The sequence below is a fragment of the Cervus elaphus genome, chromosome 33, assembly GCF_910594005.1.
Source record: "Cervus elaphus chromosome 33, mCerEla1.1, whole genome shotgun sequence".
Lineage (NCBI taxonomy): Eukaryota > Metazoa > Chordata > Mammalia > Artiodactyla > Cervidae > Cervus > Cervus elaphus.
Window position 1 is genome coordinate 34,043,978 of NC_057847.1, and position 24,992 is coordinate 34,068,969.

Genomic DNA, 24,992 nt, shown 5'->3' on the forward strand with positions numbered 1-24,992 from the left:
TAAACTATTTTCTTAAAAAAATACCAAATTGTCATTTGCCTTTTTTCACTGCTCTGACATTTGCACCTATAGTGCTAAAGTCAGGGAAGCAGAACTGCTAACGCCTAAGCAGGAATCAAGGCAGTGGCACCAAATCACAGGAAGAGTCCTTGTTTTCTTCACCACCATTTTTGGTAAGAAAAAAAAAAATGCCAGTTCACATAAGAACATCTTTGATGAAGCAGTAAAAATTATTAGTTTTATTAAATCTTGACCCTAAAGAACACATATTTTTAATATTCTGTATGATGATAGGGAAAGAATACAGAAAGCATTTCCACTGTGGACTGAGCGCTACAGCTGTCTCAAGGAAAAGAGTTGTGTGACTGCGTCAGTCAGGAGCCGAATGCACAGTGCTTTTTCATGGAACACCATTTCCACTTGAAAGAAAGAACTGACAAGCTATGGTTATTCAGACTCGGGTATTTGGCAGATATTTTCTCAAAAATGAATAAAGGAAAAACCTGTCATTTCAGGGAAAGCAAATGATAGCATTTGTTGTCGATGTTAAAATTGGAGCTTTCAAGGGGAAATTGAAATTCTGGAAAACTTTTACCTGAAGCTGGGAGAACTGACTTATCTGAAAAGACCCTGAAGCTGGGAAAGAGAACAGGACGACAGAGGATGAGATGGTTGGATGGCATCACCGACTCGATGGACATGAGTTTGAGTAGACTCTGGGAGTTGGTTATGGACAGGGAGGCCTGGCGTGCTGCAGTTCATGGGGTCGCAAAGAGTCAAACACGACTGAGCGACTGAACTGAACTGAACTGGGAGCTTGACAGTCTCCCAATACATTATGATCTTCTCTAGAGATCAATGGTGATATTAACAAATGCTATTTTTGAATGCAACATAATAAAATTTGTTAAAATTTGGAAAATCTGCATAGCAATATGCTGATATTTTCCAAATGATCTATGCATGATGGTACAAAATCCATCCAAAGGGCAAGATCAATCAAAAGTTCACTGACAGACAGTTTCAGATTCCACACTGAAACTAATTTAAGAAACTACCATTTGTAGAGTTTTAATGTTTATCAAAGAAGAATATTCACAATTGCTTCATAAAGAAATTGAAATACTCCCTATTTTCCAGCTACATATTTGTGAGGGGATTTTCTTCTTGTACTTTAATCAAAACAACATATCTCAACAGACTGAATTCTTAAACAGATAGGGGAATCTAGCTATACTCCATTAAGTCAGACAGTAAAGAGATTTGCCCAAATGTAAAACAAGTTCATTCTTCTCACTCAGTTCTTTTCATTTTGAAACATGATTGGTATATTAAGTTGTTTTCGTTAAAAATCTGTTTGATATATAAATATATTAAAGTTAATCAAGACATTTTAAAATTTTCTATTCTGATTTTTAGTACAGTAAATATGGATAGGTAAGTCTCTTCTTAAACGAAAGCTCTTTGAAGTCATCTATAATTTTAAGAGCATTAAGGGATCCTGAGACCAAAATGTTTAAAAACCATGGCTCTAGGATCGCTCCCTATCTGTCCACCCTTCATACTGCCACCATCTTTCCAGTCTTAAAGTGATCAGGCATGTCCCACCTACAGCCGTCCTTAGCATGCTGAATGAGGCCTTTGGTGATCTGTATCCTGCCTAAATCCCATTCCTTCATTTTTCCACTCCCTTTTAGGCAGGTTGACTTCCACCCATAATGAACTTCTTATAGTCCTTCCCAAACAATCCATGCTCTGTTATTTCTGGGTCCATATACGTGCTTCCCCCTGCCTGCCTAATAGGTCTCTACTGATATGGCTTCTTCCCAACCTTCCCCCATCTACCACCACCACTACAACTAGCTGGTCAAATTCCAACCAGTCTACAAAACTTACCCTAATATCACTTCCTTAGGAAGACTTGTCTTAACCATGCCCTTCCCTGGGTAGAATAAACTGCTCCCTTTAATGCAGCTCAGATAATAACCAGTTATATAAGATTATAATTATTAGTATAAAAATCTGTCTCTCCCAATGGACAGTCAGTTCCTTAAGGGCAGAGACACAGTGTTGATACAGAGTGGTCCCTCAATAAATATTTCCTAAATAAATGACCCTAAGTTTCCTTCCAGGTTTGAAATTCTGTCATCCATCCCTGTAATAAGATATTTTGAACCACAGTCTTTCTTGATTAACAGAAGGATGCATTTGTTTTATTGACACACATTAACAAACATAGACACTTGAGTTTTTAATCAAAGAGATCATCTCCTCAGATTTTTTCTGCTTTTTTGTCCTTGCAAGGACAGTTCTGAAGAAAATTTGGTATGTTAAATTTGATGTGTTTTAATAAATTATAATGCACATATATTCATTAATAATATATATTCCACACCAAGGCATCAGCAGGAATTAATTTTTTAAAGTCTGTCCTAATAGGAATATAAAATTATGTAAGAGCTCAGTATAATAAGCTCACAAAGAACAAGAAAGAATAGAAAAAAATTAAAATAGAACAACTAGAGAACTATGAGAGGTTTCTAAACAGCAACACTGTACATGAAGCCCCAAGAAACTCTGTTCACTATAATCTTTAATGTCTCGGCCTATCCAAATACTGAGCAAACCCTAGGTCTCCTAGCAGACAAAAAGCTGAGAGTCTAGAATTGGACTGTCTTCTCAGGATTTAGAAACACCAGCATGGCAATTTCAAAAGACATCTTTACTTCCTTTTGGTCAAGACTCGAGGTCTTTATTCTGGCCCCTGATAAGTGAACGAAGGTAAAGAATTATTTATTTTTTAAAATAAATGTTCATGATTTTGTGATGGTACCTTGTTTTGTGTCATCTCAGAGAAATCGAAGTCATTTATAAAGATTACTGGAAGATTTCTACATTAGATATGTTTAAAATCATTTCATTTTAAAACTTAGGAGCCAGGAGACTCCAATTAAATGAGTAAAATTAGTTATTTCTTTATGGAAAAGTGTTGCCACATATATGATAAGGTGTTTCGATGACAATGAGGTTGCTTGCTTGTATGTGCTCAGTTGTGTCCAACTCTTTGCAACCCCATGGACTGGGGGCCCTAGCAGGCTCCTCTGTCCATGAAATTCTCCAGGAAAGAATACTGGAGTGGGTTACCATTTCCTACTCCAGGGGAGCTTCCCAACACAGGGATCAAACCCGCGTCTCTTATGTCTCCTGCATTGGCAGGCAGGTTCTTTAAAGAGGTTGAGGAAGATTAAATGACAAACTCAATACCACAAACCCAGTACTCACAGGCTCATTACTAATCTAGATCTCTGAAACCAACTGCTGCAAGGTTTTCATTCCAATGTCAATAAAGAAACCAAAATCAGTTCAAGTAAATGTTTAACTACAAAAGTAACCTTTCTTGTCCCTTAAGAGAGCAGCCAAGTTCCACAGAAATTTTTAAAGATATTTTTCTCATGCTTTGTCATTTTCATTTAGCACTTGGGAAGAACCCTTATTCATTCAATTCAGGACAGGTGATAAGAGACAGGTGGATTACACATCCCTGGTTATTTAAGGTTTTCAGTTAAAGGCAGACTCCTTCCCCACTGAAAAGTACAAAAGCTGTGATTATTCCACAGCTGCCTAGAGTTGAAATGACTATGTCGCCGTTGAATTTAACATAAAATGGCTGAAACCATTAACTCTACTTTGTGCCATCTACCATGAATTTAGAGGGCACAAAATAGATAGTTGATTGATTTTTAAGTAAAACAGAATAACTGTTCCCAAACCTTCTGATCCATATACCACTTGATGGAGCATAAGAAAGAGCCTTGTCCCATAACAAATGAGAAGTTCTTTTTTCAGAACTAGTAGGGGATATGGCACAGTTTTTTGACAAGTCTGATAATTTATAACTTATCTGGAATATACCTTCATAATAGCAGGAAACATAATGATGGTATCAGACTATGAATATGAATTCAATGGAAATACATAGGTATTAAAATATTTTTTGTCACTGGGACAGACCTGGGAACCAGTAATTCAGATATACACAAAAAACACACAGTATTCTGTATCATTTTTCTTATGTTACTATAAGATCTAAAATTTCTCCTTCTCTGGAAACTCACTATCTCCATGCAATGAACTGCCAAGAATTAGAATGCCATTTAGGGATAAACTACTATGGTGACTGGAATAAGTGTGGGGGCAGAGGAAGGTGGGTATCTGGGGAGAGGGAAATGTCACAGCTGACTTCCATGATTATTCTGATGCCATGGTTGTAGATCATTCTACAAGATGACTGATGTACTCTTTGCATTTCATTGTTATTGTTTCTGTTTTCTATATGGATTTTTAAAATGAGATTCTTGGCACAAGGCAAAATAAAATAACTGCCAACTCATGTTTCAAATTTTATGTAGCTAATTTCCTGTATTTCTGACAGTTCTGTCACATTTCCAGCAGATAGAATTTCTTCCCTCCCCTGGGAAATTGAGCAGGTCCACTCCACGTGTCTGTCTGTCCTCCATTCCTCTTCCAGCCATGGGGTAGGCGTGTGTGAATGCGTCCCTGTACTCTGCACATCCCAGTCCCTTCCTGAAGCTCCACAGTCAGCTGGAGTTCCAGCAAGTTAGGACCTTATTTAAAGGACAGTGGCTTGAATTGCAAAGATGCTTGAAACCACACCAGAGGAAAGGGTTGAAGGAACTAAAGATAATTAGATTACGATCACTGACACTAACACAGTGCTTGCTAATTCTGGAAACTAGTCTAAATATTTAATGCAAATTAATTTATTAATCCCTTACTAACCTGGGGGATCAGTTCTCATATTATCCCCATTTTATAGATGAAGACTGGAGCACTGAGGGGTTACATTTGTAAAGTCATGCCGCTCAACAGTGACGGAGCCAGGGTTTAGAACAGAAGGAATCTGGCTCCACAGTCCATTACCTTTACTACCCTACATCAAATGAACGATTCAGGAAGAAGATGAAAACTGTCCTGGAATACTTAAAGAGGAGCAGACAGGAAAAGTAAATACATTCTGCACTGCTTCAGAAGATACCTCAGGAGGAAACTAACTGAAAAGCTAAAAGGAAACAGCTTTGACTTCTCTGTCGATGCTGACAGTCAGATCTTGCCTTAGAACCAATGTTCAATGATGCTGGTAATTAGAACAGCGGTTGGGTTACACAAAATTCTTTTCCTACCCTGAGATTTTATGAGTTGGTGGTATACCACTGTATTGTCACCAGGATATTTTTCTTTGGAGTGTTAGTAAGATATGATAAAAGGAGGAGGGAGAGAAATAATGGGTCCCTAAGTAATTTTATCAACAAGCATTCTTGGCACTAATCTTTACCAAATGTTTACTCTGCTTTGGTGTAAAGGTATCAGAACAGACATTTGATAGACATATAAAGTTGTCTTATTGAAAATTAGATTGGATGATATTTCTAAGTTAAAATTTGTAGTGCAGCATGAAAAGCACTACTTAGTGTTTATATTAAAATAATTAATACAAGAAATATTAACACCTTGATTGATTTTCTTAATCTCTCTCATCCTCTTGCTTTCCTAACCCTCATGCATTTTTTTTTAATTGCAGGCTATTCTTATGCAAGAAGCTAAACGTAATTAAATGTGCAGGATGAAAAGATGGCACAGGCACTGTTGGTACCCCCAGGACCTGAAAGCTTCCGCCTTTTTACTAGAGAATCTCTTGCTGCTATCGAACAACGTGCTGCAGAAGAGAAAGCCAAGAAACCCAAGAGAGAACAAGACAATGATGAAGAGAACGAACCAAAGCCAAACAGTGACTTGGAGGCTGGAAAGAATCTTCCATTCATTTACGGAGACATCCCTCCAGGGATGGTGTCAGAGCCGCTGGAGGACTTGGACCCCTACTATATCAACAAGAAAGTGAGTGTTGATTTTATCCTTCCCATAAGTCTTTACCTTGGAACTTTAATATACTTTTCTGGGGCTCATGGATACACTGCACCATAAGTTTTCTACTGTTTAAGATTTTATAATACTTATTTCCGCTTATTTTTAAGTACCATATAATCAGCAGAAACATAAATGAAGTCAAGATCTGGCCAAAGTGAAGTGATACAGAGATGAACCATTTCTACAATTTCATAGTCACTGATATTGACAAAATTAAAATTGACACCGACAAAGCAAAACATGTTATTGGTGACATATTTAAACACGTAGTAGACAACAGAATAATAGCTATGTGAAATAAGAGTTACAAGCTATGTGAAATAAGAGTTACAGGGTACATATCCTTATTTTTTAGTTCTTTGACTTGAGGTTTCTTCATGATAGATTTGTATTGTAGGGGGTAATAAATAATCTTTTATTTAGCATCCTCCTATAGGAAGACAGAAAAAATGTTCACCCAAAGATACATTTTTTGGGTCCAGTAACCTGATTGGGGGTTTCTCTTAAACTTAATCTGTGACACGTTAGATTCCAGAACACCTACATATTGTTAAAACACCACTCTGAGAAAAAAATATCAAGAACAGAAGACAAAAAAACAGAAACTCAAGTTTTTCCATCTATATATGATTTAAATCACCAATTATGACTATGTCTTTCTAATACTATAATAACCATATAAGTCTGTCAGAATCAGCTAGTTTTTGATGTTAAACCAACTGTGCAGTATTTTATAGGAAGTATAAAAAATAGATGATGTTTTTGAGATTAATCCTTTGTCTGTTTCTTCATTTGCTATTATTTTCTCCCAATCTGACGGCTGTCTTTTCACCTTACTTATAGTTTCCTTTGTAGTGCAAAAGCTTTTAAGTTTCATTAGATCCCATTTGTTTAGTTTTGCTTTTATTTCCAATATTCTGGGAGGTGGGTCATAGAGGATCTTGCTGTGATTTATGTCGGAGAGTGTTTTGCCTATGTTCTCCTCGAGGAGTTTTATAGTTTCTGGTCTGACATTTAGATCTTTAATCCATTTTGAGTTTATTTTTGTGTATGGTGTTAGAAAGTGTTCTAGTTTCATTCTTTTACAAGTGGTTGACCAGTTTTCCCAGCACCACTTGTTAAAGAGGTTGTCTTTTCCTGAAGCTCAATTCCAGAAAAATAAATGACCCAATCAAAAAATGGGCCAGAGAACTAAACAGACATTTCTCCAAAGAAGACATACAGATGGCTAACAAACACATGAAAAGGTGCTCAACATCACTCATTATTAGAGAAATGCAAATCAAAACCACAATGAGGTACCATTACACACCAGTCAGGATGGCTGCTATCCAAAAGTCTACAAGCAATAAATGCTGGAGAGGTGTGGAGAAAAGGGAACCCTCTTACACTGTTGGTGGGAATGCAAACTAGTACAGCCACTATGGAAAACAGTGTGGAGATTCCTTAAAAAACTGGAAATAGAACTGCCATATGACCCAGCAATACCACTTCTGGGCATACACACTGAGGAAACCAGATCTGAAAGAGACACGTGCACCCCAATGTTCATCGCAGCACTGTTTATAATAGCCAGGACATGGAAGCAACCTAGATGCCCATCAGCAGATGAATGGATAAGGAAGCTGTGGTACATATACACCATGGAATATTACTCAGCCGTCAAAAAGAATTCATTTGAACCAGTCCTAATGAGATGGATGAAACTGGAGCCCCTTATACAGAGTGAAGTAAGCCAGAAAGATAAAGAACATTATAGCATACTAACACATATATATGGAATTTAGAAAGATGGTAACGATAACCCTATATGCAAAACAGAAAAAGAGACACAGAAATACAGAACACACTTTTGAACTCTGTGGGAGAAGGTGAGGGTGGGATGTTTCAAAAGAACAGCATGTATACTATCTATGGTGAAACAGATCACCAGCCCAGGTGGGATGCATGAGACAAGTGCTCGGGCCTGGTACACTGGGAAGACCCAGAGGAATCGGGTGGAGAGGGAGGTGGGAGGGGGGATCGGGATGGGGAATAAGTGTAAATCTATGGCTGATTCATACCAATGTATGACAAAACCCACTGAAATGTTGTGAAGTAATTAGCCTCCAACTAATAAAAAAATTAAAAAAAAAAATAGATGATAGATCCTGTGCTCTCTAATTAGCTATTTTGGCAGCTTACAACCATGATTTGTATTTCACATTCACAGACACAAAAACTGGCCCATGTAGAAACTAAAGAAACATTAATATCACTAAGAGTTATTGGCTTACAGATTAAAGGAAAAATTGAGCACTTTTATTAGTCAAAGTCAGCCCTTTTAAAAGGAATGGCTAAAGAAACTATTCTTTAAGCAGCGTACAACTTATAAGATCAATGATGGCTAAAGGAACTGACAACCATTCAGACCTGGAACTAGCCCTATGGCTCTGAAGGAGTGCTTCTGAAACTATGTACATATAGAGGATAATGTTAAAATACAGATTATGATTCCATAGATATGGGGTGCGGCCATGGAGCCAGCATTTCTAGCAAGCTTGTGAGTGAGACTACTGCTGCTGGTACATGGGCCCACTGGGAGTAGTCAGCATTAAAATGCATTATTTAACGTTACACAGCCAATTAAAATAAACAGGTCCTTTCTGTTTCCTTTTAAACTAGCTTCATGAAAGGTGGCATATAATATATATTCATATAGTTCTAAAAGTAATTTATTCCAGTACTTTACTATAGAATTGGTAAAGACAATTTTGAAATTTAGTAACTGTACTATTACACATGATGATGAAAGTGAGATATTCCCCAAGAAACTAGAAGAAAATTCTCCTCTGGAAATTATTGATTCAAACTATGTATTTGCAAAGATGCCTTCAAGAGATGGCGGTGTGACTTATACTCTAACATGATTAAAAGTATTTGCTACTTAAAGAAAGGAAGTATCCTTAAGATAGGGAATTGGTAAAATTAAGGATGGGCAAAAGAGAATAATGAAGAAAAATATTATATTTTCTCAGGGAGACAGATTTTCAGTTAGTAGTAGTCCTGAAAGTACTTTCCTCTCAGAAAGTCACTTCATTGGTGAGGGCCTACACTGTGCTACCTAATCGAGACGTCATCAAACATCCATATTAATTAATTCAGTTTATTTGGACTCCATGCTCAACAAAGAGTATCTTATTATAATTCATCTTCCCATTGATCTGCTTAAAGGAAAGAATGTGCTGGCTATGCTACAGCAATTATTCCAACCCGTGTGACAGTGATCTATCTGGTTGTATATAAATAGATTGGCATTTTAATTTTATATCAGGCTTTCAAGCTTGGTTAATGTGAGTCTGCCGCTAGGAAACAGAATTGCTCTCTATCTGCTAACAAAGTCAGTTTTTATTGCCTCCCTGTCTGACAACAAGAGTAGAACCCATATTTATTCATAATGGCCATGATTCATCTTAAGAGACATCTAGAGTGTATGTATACTGTTGTCTGCCCTGCTTTCCGTTATGAAGAGTCTATAAGGATGAAGACTGAGGGGCTATTGAAGAAAATAGCTCTTGGGACAGAAGGAGCTGATGTAAGAAGCTAATGGAGAAGCTCTGGAATTTAAAATATGATATAGAGCTTGTTAATTATATGGAATAATGCAGGTGAAAGGCGTTTTAAAATTATAAAGCATTATGAAACTTTGGTTCCATCAATTAATGTTACAATTTTACATACCTAATTGAGTCACATAAGCAAAATCACAATGTATTTTAATGGCATTCAAATTGACCAGATAAAACTTGAGAATAGTGACAGTGATTGTAGTAACAGCTAAAACTTGCTATGCTCATACTTCGTCAGGTATTGTTTGAGGGCTATAACTCGTATAATTTATGTAATATTCAATGAAAGACAAGGCAGGTACTAGATTTACCTCATTTTATAGACGGGGAAGTGAAGCACAGGGAGGTTAAGTAACTTGTCCAAAGTTACACTCCATAAGTGATGAATTAGGATGTGAACCTAGGCAGTCAGACTCCAGAGCTCTTAATCACTAAGCAAAACCATATACTGTGTTTATTATATAATGAAAGAAAATGTTTTTAAAAATTAGTTATATAATTTTGAATTCTCTGATAGATATGGTTCTACTCAGAGAACTTATTCTTGCCTTAAGTAGTAAAAATTTTAGTGAACCTGTAAAATGGGCATTTACCTGGAAAAAAGAAGCAAGCACCATTCCAGAGTAGATAATATCCAGTTTAACATACTTCCACATATAACATTCATTACCTTAGTAGCAATATATAGTACTATTTTCCCAAGTCACATCATTACTTATCACTTCTTAGAGAACAGATTTTGGAATTGGCACTATTGATCTCTTCTCTATCAGTCATTCTCTCAAATAATTTTCAGTTTCGATATATCTCTCAACAAAAGAGCCCCAAATTTCAAATGCCTATCTTGACATTTGTTCCCCATACAGGACAACAACCTTTTGTTCTTCACTTCTCAGAACTCAAGGTTTTCTTTCTGTTAGGGGTTGTTCTCCAGAAATAAACTGGGATTGTGTTCTTAAGGTCTGCTTTATTCCAGAATCAGTAAATTCACTGAAGATGCCCTCGGCATGTCATTTTTAATCCCATTAGTACTGCAAAGGCTAATCTTATGGGAAGAGGCAAGGTGTCCACGTTTAAAGAAACAGTTCATTTCTGTTCACTCTGATCTTCGAGATTTTTCAAAATAAAATCCTCTCAATTGTTACATTTGGCTTTTTCAGGGATATTGTTTTTTAAAAAATGAGTATATGCACCTTAAACTGTGGTAAACTTTACATGTCACTTCTGTCACTGAATGTCTAAACAGACCCAGATTGCTTGACTATAATAATAAATGATTTAATCCTATGAATTCAAAAAATCCTTTAATGCATCTATGTTTCAAGAGCAGGCATCCCAGTGCCCACTCTCCCTTGTGAATAATCTCAGTGCTAGTAAAGAACAGCTTATTTGCCCTCATCATAGCATTTTTCCAATCTATAGATTACAGTTCATAGAAAATAGTTGGTTAGGTCTATGGTCTTGAATACAAAAAGGCAACATGCAGAGAAGTCGCTTTCTCTACACTTTATACTTACATATAAATATTTTCTATTCATTAAATGTAAATATTATACTCACAATATTCTATTCAAACAGAGCATGTTGTCAGTGAACATGAATGTCTAGGATACAGTCCTTAGTTAATTTAATCACACAAGCAACATCACAATGCATTTTAATTGCATTCAAATTGATGGTGTAAAACTTGAGAATAGTGAGAACATATTCATAACTAAATGGTTATATAGAATAGGTATCTTAAAAGTAAATAGCATCTTAAAGGTAAACTCACATTTAATTGAAACAAGAGTTTATTTGCAAACCAGGCTATTAAATGCTATATAAAAACAAAATGGAAGAAAAAAAGTAGCTAACTGGTTCTTTATGTTCAATGATTTATAACAACTTCTAAGCTAGTCCTCAGTGGAATGAACTCTACAAATAATTGCTGCTTGACTATAATTACAAGCAGCATGCCAATGTGTGTATATTAATATACTAAGGCTTACTGGAAAAGGGAAACAATTGGGGAGTGATCAAAAGGCAGTGTGATTTATCTGGAAAGACATAATGATGGAGATGATTTTGACAGCTGAGGACATTCCTGGAGAATAGGGATTTTCAACCCGTGGCTGCATACAGAATGACCAGGCGAAAATGTTTAACATACCATTGTCTATGCCCATCCTCCAGAAATTAATTCTGTTGTTCTCTGGTGGATCCCATATAATAGCAATTTTAAGATCACCCCAGGAGATTCTAACATGTGGACAGGACTAAGAACATTTGATGTAAGAGTGGGTCATTGTCGGTGATACCTTACTGTCAGGTCTGTTATGGACCTGAACAAAAGTAAGTTTGCATTACATGACCTCTCAGGTGCCTCCTTCCTCTAGGATTCTATGACACTCATCTTGAGAATCAGAGTGAGAAGTTGATAGTAAGTGGGATTGACAAGTGAATTGAATTGGCTGGAACAAAGGTGCTTTGGTGCGAAAAGAAATAAAAGATGATTCCAGAGAGACCTAGTAGGTAATCACCATTCCTGAGCCACCAGGGAAGTCCCAAGGATACGGAAGTGGGTAGCCATTCCCTTCTCCAGGGGATCCTCCCAACCCAGGGATTGAACCCGCATTATAGGCAGATTCTTTACCATCTGAGCCACCAGGGAAGCCCAGCTTAAATGCTAAATTGATGACTATAGGTTTCAGGTCATAGGAATTTAGCGACAGAATGCCCTTTGAGATGATGTTGCTGCTGCTGCTAAGTCGCTTTAGTCGTGTCCGACTCTGTGCAACCCCAGAGACGGCAGCCCACCAGGCTCCCCCGTCCCTGGGATTCTCCAGGCAAGAACACTGGCGTTGGTTGCCATTTCCTTCTCCAATGCATGAAAGTGAAAAGTTAAAGTGAAGTCGTTCAGTCGTGTCTGACTTGTAGCGATCCCATGGACTGCAGCCTACCAGGCTCCTCCGTCCATGGGATTTTCCAGGCAAGAGTACTGGAGTGGGTTGCCATTGCCTTCTCCGTGAAATGATGCATTTCAGCCTAATTCTTAATGTGGCTGGTCCTTCTCAGTATTACAACAGATCTATAGGACAAGCAAAACCAGTTTATTCAGCCTGTTTGAACATTTTAAAGTAGGACAACTACCACAGGGAAAATAGCTTCATGAACTTTGGAGTTAAAAGATTTGATATAATTAAAATATTTATAAAAGATCATTTTAATAGCAGTATGTACAGCATAACCTGAAAAGTTACCAAAACTGGGGACAGATGGTAAGCCTTAAATAGAATTAGAGTCCACAAAGTTAATTTACAACTTGATACAAATTTTGTGTAGGATCATCAGTGTGTATTGGGAAGTTGATACCTGAGAGACAGATTAGATAATAGTACATTGTATCTTTATTTTTAGTTAAATGTTAATTTAGGGGAGAAAAAGTGATATCTAATATGTTTATACTTATACAAACTGGCTTAAACAAGTTCAAACAAATTAGGTAAAAAGTTCTTATGTGTGTAAACTCTTCATATAAGCCACATGTCTAACCTAGTAATTTTTTTTCATGTGTTCTTTTTCAGACTTTTATAGTATTGAATAAAGGGAAGGCAATTTTCCGATTCAGTGCCACCTCTGCCTTGTATATTTTAACTCCACTAAATCCTATTAGGAAAATTGCTATTAAGATTTTGGTACATTCATATCCTTTTTATGTGAATTGTCTAAATGTTGTTTCTAGTAGCTGATTTTATAAAGAATGTCATTCTTTTTATAATATATATGATTCTTTCTGATTAATTGGTAACTTTGTTTAACCTATTGTACTCATTGATTTTCTGCTATTTATAACAAGGTTATATAGAATGACAATTATGATTCTAGGAGTAAAAATACAACTATGATGGTAAATGAAACACACTGTGTCACAGGAACAGCAACAAATCTCCTTCAAACTTTTATTAACCTCAATTAGACCATATATAACCACCATTAAAGAAGCATAGCCTACTGTGCTTAGTATTAGTATCTGTATTCCAAATGTTCAAATTTTTGTGTCTTAATTGGTTCTGTATCTTCATCAGCTGGACTTCCCTTCCTTCCTTCTTTTCTTCCTTCAGTAAGTATTTATTAAACTGCTATGTATCTATGCACCTGATTGATAATATCTATTTAAAAATCATTGAACTTAAAACTACTTACAATGACAGTCAAAAACTATGTAAAATGATATAATAGGTGTGGATTTCAAGAAAACTCTCAAGAAGTGATAATAAACTAGAAAGGTGATCTTCAGAGATGCCAAAATAGGCACCTTATACAAACTGATTCAAAACAGGTTAACATAAAAACTAAAAGAGAGACAAAAGAGACAGGGCTAACCTAGAGACAGGGAAAAGAGGACTGATAGCCTTTTGAAGTGCTTTTGAATTCTCCCATTGGATGGTTTGATATTGGAAAGTATTTACATTTTAAAACAGAAAGATTTACTTCAAAAAACGTAATCATAAGTTTTCTTAGAGTGAAGACTGGGTTGAAATTCTAAGAGAAATGACTACAGCTAATTCTTAGAAAGGGTTTAAAAACAGTGTGTATTTAGGTATGGTATGGACAAGATACAGAAAGATAATTAAATGTCCTGATAAGTTCCTGTACTCCCAAGTGAAAATCAAAAGTTAGAAAATAAAACTAGCTCATTAGCAAAATTTATCTCTCCTTCTATTCTTATGTGGTGAATGCTAAAGGAACAATTTCCATCACTGTAAGGCTACTAGAGTTCCTGATTACAGTAGAATCAATCAATGTAATCCTTAAATACACAGGGCTATGCATTCTCAGGCTTATTATATTCCATTCATATTCCATTCATTAACCTTTTGTCCATCAGTGGAAATTTTAAAGGGTATCTGAAGTATAACTTTTAGACTTACACTAGAAAATTCCCATTTACTTCAAACAGAGATCTCTTTCTATTGAGTTCAGTTTTGTGAGGGAATGATGCAAAATAAAAAAAACAATGAACCAAGAATACAAAGAATATATGACAGACTTCGGAGTTTCGTTTTTTTCTTTGTCATTGAATTAAAACAAATAAGTAAGATTAATTTTACAGGTTAACTTGGTTACTTTGTATTGGATTATTTGTAAATGGCCACAATATTGTACTAGCATTTATTCCTTAACTATAATCTACTTTATTCAGCATGCTTATCATGTGCACTATCTTGACCAACTGTGTATTTATGACCTTGAGTAACCCTCCAGACTGGACAAAGAATGTAGAGTAAGTAAAAATGATTTCTTGGAATGAGAAATGCACACTCAAATTCTCTAGCAATCTCTTAATTATGGTCTGACTTACGGTTTCCACTTTTTGAAATCAAACTAAACACTTCTAAGAAATGATTATTTGCGTAATATGGAAAAAACAAGGGAAGTTTTTTTTTAAGGGGGAGACGTATTTCTCCTATGAGATAGATATTTCTTCCAACAAGTGATAGCATTTGATTAAGAAAGGTTATTAAATTATATATACTAGCTGGTAAGCTAAATAATCATTTATCATAGAAGTTAAGACTGAATCACAATTATGCATTTTAGATAAAATACAATGATCATTTGAGCATAAATAAAATTATTTGATTCTAGTATATTATTGTTATATTCTGATAAAATTGATTTAGGTGTTTAGCTTTATATCACTAGGCAATTCAGTTATACACTATATCAGTATATTAAAAAAACACTTAGGTGTTTAAGTTATTTTGATGTTTAGTTATATTTAGATACATAGATTATTTAGACACAGCATGTGTGCTAGAAACATCACAAATCTGTAAAGGAAACAAAATGTCTTTGCAAAACCATATTCAAATAATAACAAGGCTTAAGGGGAAAATGTGATTATGGACAGATCTCTCATAACTTTTAAAACTTTGTCATTAGAATACTAATAGAAAAACATAACAATCCCAATAAAAAGATACTGGCCCAGTTAAATCTCTGTGGACATTTGTACCTAAAGTCTTAGCCAGCAACCTCTCTGCAGTCTTACACCTGAGCCTTGTCCTTCCTCCCTTGAAATGGAGACTCTGGCAGTGATATCATCAAAGTAAAACATTTGATTCAATATTTTAATACAGAGGGAAAGATCTAAGCACCGTATTTTGGGCGTGTTAAACTATACCCTGCTTGCACCAAAGAAGGAACTTCTATCAATTTTTCTGCAATAGTATTAAGGTCTTTTATTGCTTAGGATGTTTTATATAAGTGTGAATGAAACGGTGCCCCTTATTATTTCAAAACACTAATATGCTGAGGAAAACTGTGTGTGAAGGAAAAGCTGCCCCTGATTATTTTAAAACATTAATACGCTGAGGAAAACTGTGCTTTAACTAAAAATCTTTGCATTTTAACAGCATTATTCCCCAATTTGTCAATCACATATAAGATTATTCGTGAAAGAAACATGCCTTTTTTTTTTTTTAGTGAAACAGAAGGTATTTAGCTTAAACAGTCTATTTATGTAATACACTAATACAATGACCAGGTATTTATTTTAGTGAAAAAGAAAATTGTATGTTCTTACTGTTATATTTTTAAAGTAATGTCCAATAGGAGATAAGCTATTATAACAAATACTGACACTTTCATTTCTGTTTTTTATAGATTTCCATGAGAATTTATAGAATCATTCTAAGCCATCATTCATCAGTGATTTAACAAATTAAAGACTTTTTTGACAGTAGATTGAAAAAGCTCCCTAAAAATCATTTCAGTAGAGAATCCAGTTCTTATGTTGAGGCAAGCCATTTAACAGAATTCTCACTTACCATTTACAATTTGGGACTTAACAAGTGGATATACCTGTATAAAACTATTCTGTATGTATTTTTCCCTGCAGAAATTATTGACATACTAAAACATGTATGAATTTATTTATATAACGTTATTAAAAGGCAGGTAAAGGGGACACAAATATTATTATTTGAATATGCAGTTTCCTTTTATTTTTAGAGATGCCTATATCCATTATGAAAAGTCAACTTTACAAAAGCTTTTGACTTACACTGTTTAGTTGGAAAACTTTGCACAGGTTTCCTAATCAATTATCTCTAGTCATCTGACAGCAAGGCAGCAGGAAAACAAGCAAAATATTAGTGATTACAGTAAAAGAAACAAACAACAAAAACCTTAAAAAAACAGAGTCCAGTGAAAAGAGAAGTCAGTTTTGACAGGAAAATACAAGTCACTGATAGCAGAAATCTTCCCTATCCAAAGAGATGGCATACCGAGGACCATATTATATAGTGAGAGTCATATTATGTAAGGCAAATCATTTCTATAGATATCAAAATTACAGGGGGAAAACACCTTGTAACAGAATCAATAACATGATTAAGGACCTAGAGGTGTCAGAGCCAGGAAAAATCAAGGTCCCCCTTGATTCTCACTGACCCATTCAATCAAGTTTTCTAACAGGTGTATCTGAACACCTGTTCTGTCTTAAATGTTAAGCTCTAAGACCCTCTTCCTTGGATGGCTATCAACCCTCACCATATATTCCAAATGTCCCCACAAATTTTCTTCCTTTCCCAAAAACAGAAATAGGAGTAGGGACTGTAATCTTGCTCCTAACAACCCTGTAAATAACTTAGAATTGCCTAAGCATAAACCATAGGGCACTATCTATTAATATGATAAACAACATACATGGGAGCTGTCTCTTATGGTCTTTTGCAATGCTAGGAATCTCTCCAAACAGAAATATCATGGCGATTATATGTAAATATACAAAGATTCAAACCAAAACACAAGTAACCATAAGCTTGGCATTGGAAGTTCTCTCTCTTGCTAATAAAATCAGCTACTTCATAATAAGTAAAGACAGCAATTATTCTTACTCTTCATGAAATCAATTGCATTGTTTAAAAAGGAGAAAGAACATTCCTAGGAAAAACTAGACATGAAGATTCTCACATAAATTTTCCTGTGATTTCTTTGCTCCCTCAGAAGAGAGAAATTTCTACAGAAAAAAAAAGCAAAAATAATTTCCCTTTTTTTTTCATGTAAAAAACACTAGTAAAAAAAAATAAAAAAATAAATAAAAAAAAAACACTAGTAGACTGGAAAATATAGTGAATTTTAATAAAAGTAAATTCAATCTTTGTGGCTTGAGTGAAGTAATCTGAAGAACAAATTTAGATTATACTTTTTAAAAAGAATACAATGTTGAAAAACAAATACTCTCTCCCAACTATTTTTGGAAGAAACAGAAATAACTTATATTGTCAACATTCAAAGGAGAGGGCTGGTAATGCTCTACCAAACAGCAAATAGAAAAGTATTTCACTATTTGGGGGACTGAAATTTTAATTTGAGCATGTTTAAATAAGAGTCCCTTGGACTGCAAGGAGATCCAACCAGTCCATCCTAAAGGAAATCAGTCCTGAATATTCATTAGAAGGACTGATGTTGAAGCTGAAACTCCAATACTTTGGCCGCCTGATATGAAGAAATGACTCATTTGAAAAGACCCTGATGCTGGGAAAGACTGAAGGCGGGAGGAGAAGGGGACGACAGAGGATGAGATGATTGGATGGCATCACCAACTCAATAACATGAGTTTGAGTAAACTCCGGGAGTTGGTGATGGACAGGGAGGCCTGGCGTGCTGCACTCCGTGGGGTCGCAAAGAGTAGGACACGACTGAGTGACTGAACTGAACTGAAATGATTTGGCCCAAGTGCATAGAGATAGTAACTGATGTGAGGTTAGATTCAGGAATTTTGTTATCCCTGAATTTTGGTAGTTGTATAGACACATCCCCATAGAATACTAATGAACTGAAAATTTTTGGTGAACATATGAGAGAAGCAGATTTACAGCGTTATGCCTGAATCTTAAGGATATAAAGGGGAAGTTCATTTTTGATATTAGATACATAAAATATCTTCCAAATTATTCTACTCATTAAGAAGTCTGAATGAAATGTTTTATTATAAATAAACAAATCCAAGAAATGTTATCTCTAGAGCTATACTGTCTAGTGAGGGAGAAGGTAGGCACATGCAGCTTAAAATTTGAAACTCGAAATGTGGCTACTTTTAATTGTTGAAGAGATAGCATTTTAGACATATTGGTTTAAATAAAATATAACATGCAAATTAAGTTTACTCATTTCTTCTTTTTATTTGGTTACTAGAAATTTGAAAACTATATATGTACTTTGTATTAAATTTCAGTTGGACAGTGTTACTCTAGAGGATCAAGCCTGATGATTATCCATAAAACACATGAAACTATTACTATCAAACCTAAATATTTAAACAAGATCAGATTCTTAGTAGAAAGTATTATCTCTTCAGTTTAACCCTTTACTCATAAGCCTAAACTAGTACATTTTTTTGTAGGTGGGAACAAGGAATTCCATCTTAGTGAACTGAAAAACCACAAAAGAATCAGATTTGCTGTATTTTAACAGTTCAAATGAAATTGTTAATTTTTGTTTGGATGCTTTTCCTAGGTACACATTCACTGGAATCTATACCTTTGAGTCACTTATAAAAATCTTGGCAAGAGGGTTTTGCTTAGAAGATTTTACATTCCTTCGTGATCCATGGAACTGGCTGGATTTCAGTGTCATAGTCATGGCGTGAGTATTTTTAAAAACATGTTAAGCTCAAAGGCATGAAACAGTTGTAGCACAACAGGTTGTTGTGACATATTTTAAATGTAGACTTTGCTTGTTAGCCAAATTAACTATATGCCTCATATATTTTGAGAATACATATTAGAATATATATTGCAAGGTAAATGTATCTGATAAATGAGCAATAAATGGAATTACTTTCATGTCATAGTCTTCTACTTCATCAAAATGAAGTTATTCATTGACTATAAATTTAATACCACCAACTGTACTTTAATTAGTTTTTCAAACAAACGTTCATATTAGTGAAAACTGTACTGAAATAAAGCAACAAAATTTTAATCTTTAAAGGCAGCTTTTAGCACATGACACCCTGAAGTCTAGCATTTCTGTAAAATTCAAGGGGCTCTATATGCCAAACCAACCCACTTTTCATTCTTTATTTAGTATAAACTTTGCCAAAACTATCAGTAACTCTGATTTAATTCTACAGGTATGTAACAGAATTTGTAAACCTAGGCAATGTTTCAGCTCTTCGAACTTTCAGAGTCTTGAGAGCTCTGAAAACTATTTCTGTAATTCCAGGTAAGAAGAAACTGGTGTAAGATGGTAGGCCCCTTATATCTCCAACTTTTCTGTTATTGTGTTTGTGTGTGAACCCCCTATTACAGATATGTGACAGAGTTTGTGGACCTGGGCAATGTCTCAGCGTTGAGAACATTCAGAGTTCTCCGAGCACTGAAAACAATTTCAGTCATTCCAGGTGAGAGCTAGGTTAAACACCGAGGCTGACTTTAAATACACTGTAATAATACTGAGGTTGAAATTACACATGTAATATTAGCCTTGTTGCTTATCATGTTTGTTTTTTTTTTTATCTTCAAGAATGCCAAATGAAATTACATGTTTATTTATAAAGTCAGCCTTTGAGTTTAACAGAGAATTGCATGAGGTGTCCATACAAAATACTAGTTTTGCTCTCTTTCTCACCCACTTTTTTGTGCATTTATGATGTAATGCTTTCTTTTTTACATCCTATAAAAGTTTTGCTATCATGGCTTTACTAACTGATTTAGATTTTACTGTTTACTGCAGATATATTTTGAAAGTGGATCTCCTCTTATAAAGGAGAAAAGATTATTACTGAATGGCATGGGATGTTAATTATCTTAAAATTCTTTTCTCCTCTAAACCACTGAAACTTGGAAAGCTAGTATTAAAAAATGGTTGGAGAGAAACAGCCTCCTGAAACACAAAATGTGAAGTGAAAAACTGCAAAATGTGAAGTGAAAAATAACTGCAAACTTGTCTTTACATGTTCATAGCAGCACATAAAACTACACATTTTAAAAAAAAAAACTTCCTGCCTAGATATTTACCCCTTCGTTTTAAACCTCCAAAAAGCACACTGCTCATAAATAAAATCTGCTCTTCATCCATTTCCCAAACCATCTGGCTGCCCATAAAGCTTTGGTGTCTAAACAGACAGGCAACTGTTTGTGGGGAAAGAGAATGTATGTGACTATTAAGAAGACTCTATGGCTTGTGACACTCTTCCTCAGCTGACCTCATTCTCTCTCCACAGGTTTAAAGACCATTGTGGGGGCCCTGATCCAGTCTGTGAAGAAGCTTTCTGACGTCATGATCTTGACTGTGTTCTGTCTGAGCGTGTTTGCTCTAATTGGTCTGCAGCTGTTCATGGGCAACCTGCGGAATAAATGCTTACAATGGCCCCCAAGCGATTCTGCTTTTGAAACCAACACCACCTCTTTCTTTAATGGCACAATGAATTCAAATGGGACATTTGTTAATGTAACAATGAGCACATTTAACTGGAAGGATTACATTGACGATGACAGTAAGAAATATTGCTCCATTGTTAATCTTAGTGTTGCTGAATGAGTTTTCAACTATAAATAGTTGAGGCTGTGGGCTTGAAGCCATCTTTGTAAATTACTTTTTTGGTGACCACTTTGGAAATAACAGATAAACAAATTCTATTTATCCCTAATGTCAACAGGATTGATATGAAATAGTTTATTCTTTATATTAACAGGTCACTTTTATGTTCTGGATGGACAAAGTGACCCTTTGCTGTGTGGAAATGGATCAGATGCAGGGTAAGGAAAACTTTTTTTTTAAGATGTAGAACACTTTGGGAAAAAGCAAAAGCAAATAGGAAGAAAATATACATGGGTAGCCTTGCATGTGTATAATAAAGAGTGGTGCTGCCTACCTAGGAAGTACTTTCTCCATCTTTTGGGATTGGTATTTATGCTAAACTCACAGTCATTAAAATCATCCCTTTGGGTGAAGACCTTTTATCCAGAATTTCACAGATAAGATGTACATGAATTTTTCTTTCAAAAATGAAGGTCCAGTGTCTGTCTTATCTGTAAACCCATCAGAGCCAGTTAAGAATTACAGGGAAGGAAAAACAAGATGGGCACATTTTGACTGGTGTTAGGATGTGTTGATGGGACAGGTTTTGCCCTTGTTGGAAAAGATCCAGGCTATAACATGGTCATCAGGGTGCAAACCCAGTTGGAAAACTGCTTTGAGAAACTCAGATACTCTTGAAATTGGATGAAACCCTGTATACAAGGGATCCACGTGACAGATGCATGTCAAAGGCATGTTCTGGTCTGCATCTGCACATTTTATAGTTCTTTTCTGTCACATTACACAATAAGAGATGCTGTAATGTCTTAGTTATCCTGCTAGTCTCTCATACTTAACATATTTTGCCAAGAGTACTGCAAATTAACTATGTCAGGGTGCTCTACTGTGCTTAGTCGCTTGGTCAGGTCTGACTCTTTGTGACCCCATGGACTGTAGCCCACCAGGCTCCTCTGTCCATGGGGATTCTCCAGGCATGAATACTGGAGTGGGTGGCCATGCCCTCCTCCAGGGGATCTTCCCAATCCAAGGATCAAACCAAGGTTTCCCACATTGCAGGTGGATTCTTTACTGAAGTCCATAACTCAGGATAGAGAGTGAAATTTTTTAAAGCCAAGGGATAGCAATAGTGACTCTTAGATCACAAAACTTACAGAGAACATATTTTGAGTCATCCCAGAAGATTGGGGAAGGAAATGGCAACCCACCCAGTGTTCTTTCCTGGAGAATCCCAGGGATGGAGCAATATGGTGGGCTGCCGTCTATGGGGTCGCACAGAGGTGGACATGACTGAAGTGACTTAGCAGTAGCAGCAACAGAAGATGGGAAACTGATGTGGTCATAAAGATCTAAGAGGATTATTAAAACCATATACCAGTAGCAAAGATAGAATTTGGGGGAATTTTTTTTTTCCTGATAGTTTTCCCAAACTTTGGTAGGAGAGGGTGGAGAACATGAGCATAAGTTCTATACTTCATATACATGAGTGTGTGTGCTAAGTCGCTTCAATCATGTCCAATTCTTTGTGACCAATGGACTATAACTTGCCAGGTTCCTCTGTTCATGGGATTTTCCAGGCAAGAATACTAGAGTGGGTAGGCATTCCCTTCTCCAACTGTTCATATGTACCTGGGTTTATATATATATATCTGGGTTCAAATCCTAACTCCACCATTTACAAACTCTTGACCTTGGAAAAGAGTGAAGCTCTCTGTATTTAAGTCTATTTATTTCTAAACTGAAGAGTAATATCATCTCTCCCTTCAGGTTGTTATGGGGATCAGTTACTTAATACATATAAAGCACTTGGACTAACACCTGGTCCATCATAAACATTTATTGCACATTAGCTATTGTTTTTATTATTATAGTTAATGTAAAAGCCTAGATAAAATTTTGGATAAGGTTGGTTAATATATACTTTATCTCTATTAAACCATAGTAATCACTTCCCTTTACTGAGTGTCTGTATAGGTTAGGTAATTTACACGGTAAAATTGATGGTCACTCTATTGTTAAACATCAAATAAAATTCTAAAGAAATCTACTCCATTTTAAGACTCCCTATAAGTCTATAGTAATGAAGACAATATGATATTGGGAAATACTAGATATAGATCAATGAAAGAGAACAGAGATTCAAAAAAACAGACTACAAAAACGTAGTCAACTAATTTTTGACAAAGAAAATGCAATTCAATACAGACAGGGAAGTGCTTTCAAGAAAGAATGCTAAAAGAATTGGAGACTCATGTGCAATGAAGTGAACTTAAATACAGCTTTATACCATACACAAAAAGTAACTTAAAACCAATCATAAACCTAAATGTAAAACACAGAAAACTATAAAAATTCTTTAAGAAGACATAGAATAAAAGCTACATGACTTCTGATTTCGTGATGAGCTTTGAAATATAACCCCCATAGCAAATACCTGAAAGAAATAATTTATAAGTTGGATTTAAAAGCTTCTGCTCTGCAAAGACACTGTAAAGGAAGTGAAAAGACAAGGCACGGAGTAGGGAAAATATTCGCAAAATACAAATCTGATAAATGATGTGTACCCCCAATACACAAAGCACCCTTAAAATAAAAAATAACCCAATTTTAAAATGGGCAAACTGAACAGACACCTACAAAAGAATATACACAGATGGCTAATATGGATATATAAGGATGCTCAACATCATTTGTCACTAGGGAGTTGAAAGGTAAAACAATAATGAGTTATTCTTATATATCCATTAGAATGACTAAAATTACAACAACAACAAAAAATCTGACAATACCAACTGCTGGTGAAGATGCAAAACAACAGGAATTCTCATTCATTCACTGCTGGCTAGAATGCAACATAGTACAGTCACTTAGAAGACAATTTGGCAGTTTCTTACAAAATAAACACAGTCTTACCATATAACTCAGTAATTACTCCAATTATTTAGCTAACTAATTTGAACATTTATATCCACACAAAAGCCTGATGTAAATATCTATTTATACCATCTATATTCACAATCACAAGAAACCAGAAGCAATCAAGTTGTCCCTAAAGAGCTGAAAAGCTAAACTGTGGTATATTCATACAATGAAATGTCATTGAGTAATAAAAAAGAAATAAGCTATCAAGCCATAATAATATTGATGAACCTTAAATGCATCTTAATAAGTAAAAAAAAAAAAAGGCAATCTGAAAAAGCTACATTCTGTATAATTCCAATTGCATGATATTCTGGAAAAGATACATAATAGAGATGATAAAAAGATTAATGTTTTCTAGGGGTTCTGGGTAGGGGCTTGACTGGGTGATGTATAGGGGATTTTTTAGGGTGGAGAAATTTTTCTGTATGATTCGGAAATGGTAAATATTAAGTATTTGTCAAATTTACAAAACTTTACAGCACAAAGACTTAATACTATATGCAAAATTTTTTTTAATTGTGTGAGGACGAGAGATCTCAAGTTGAAACACAGAATGTGACAAAGTATCTAAATACATTTAAATAATAAACTGAAGGAAGGGAATAGGTACTAATCTAAGTAACTTTGGAAATGAATGGAGCCTATAAAACTAAAGGCAAAAGGAACTATATTCTTTATCAAGAACTATACTCTTCTTGATAAAGTTGTTTCCCATCATAGTATGGATTAACAATCCAGAAACAATTATGCATGTACACTGGCACTGAATAATTAAGTATATAGATAGTAGATGACAGAACTCAGGTTTCTCACTTTCGGAGTGAGGGGTTACAGATAAGAAAAGGGAGGAGTCTGGAATGATCCAGTAATAATGATATAAAGTTGGAGAAACGACTATGACCTCATGTTTATCTTAACCTAGGCACAGGTGGCTATTTGCATAATATTAGAAACCAAGATCTGGGTGCCATGTTTATTGCCAAGGCA

At 35.3% G+C, this 24,992-nt stretch overlaps 1 protein-coding gene across 2 annotated transcripts in view; it reads left to right on the plus strand.

The window, feature by feature from the left end:
• Positions 1–24,992, plus strand: part of SCN3A (sodium voltage-gated channel alpha subunit 3) — a 115,552-nt gene that overhangs the window by 23,678 nt on the left and 66,882 nt on the right. For both annotated transcript variants that reach the window (XM_043894722.1, XM_043894723.1), the window contains exons 3-9: positions 5,600–5,913; positions 13,118–13,236; positions 14,728–14,817; positions 19,059–19,187; positions 19,856–19,947; positions 20,770–21,042; positions 21,241–21,304. In XM_043894722.1, coding sequence (XP_043750657.1) covers positions 5,650–5,913; positions 13,118–13,236; positions 14,728–14,817; positions 19,059–19,187; positions 19,856–19,947; positions 20,770–21,042; positions 21,241–21,304 — 1,031 coding nt within the window. In that variant the 5' untranslated portion in view covers positions 5,600–5,649. The remainder of the gene's footprint in view (positions 1–5,599; positions 5,914–13,117; positions 13,237–14,727; positions 14,818–19,058; positions 19,188–19,855; positions 19,948–20,769; positions 21,043–21,240; positions 21,305–24,992) is intronic.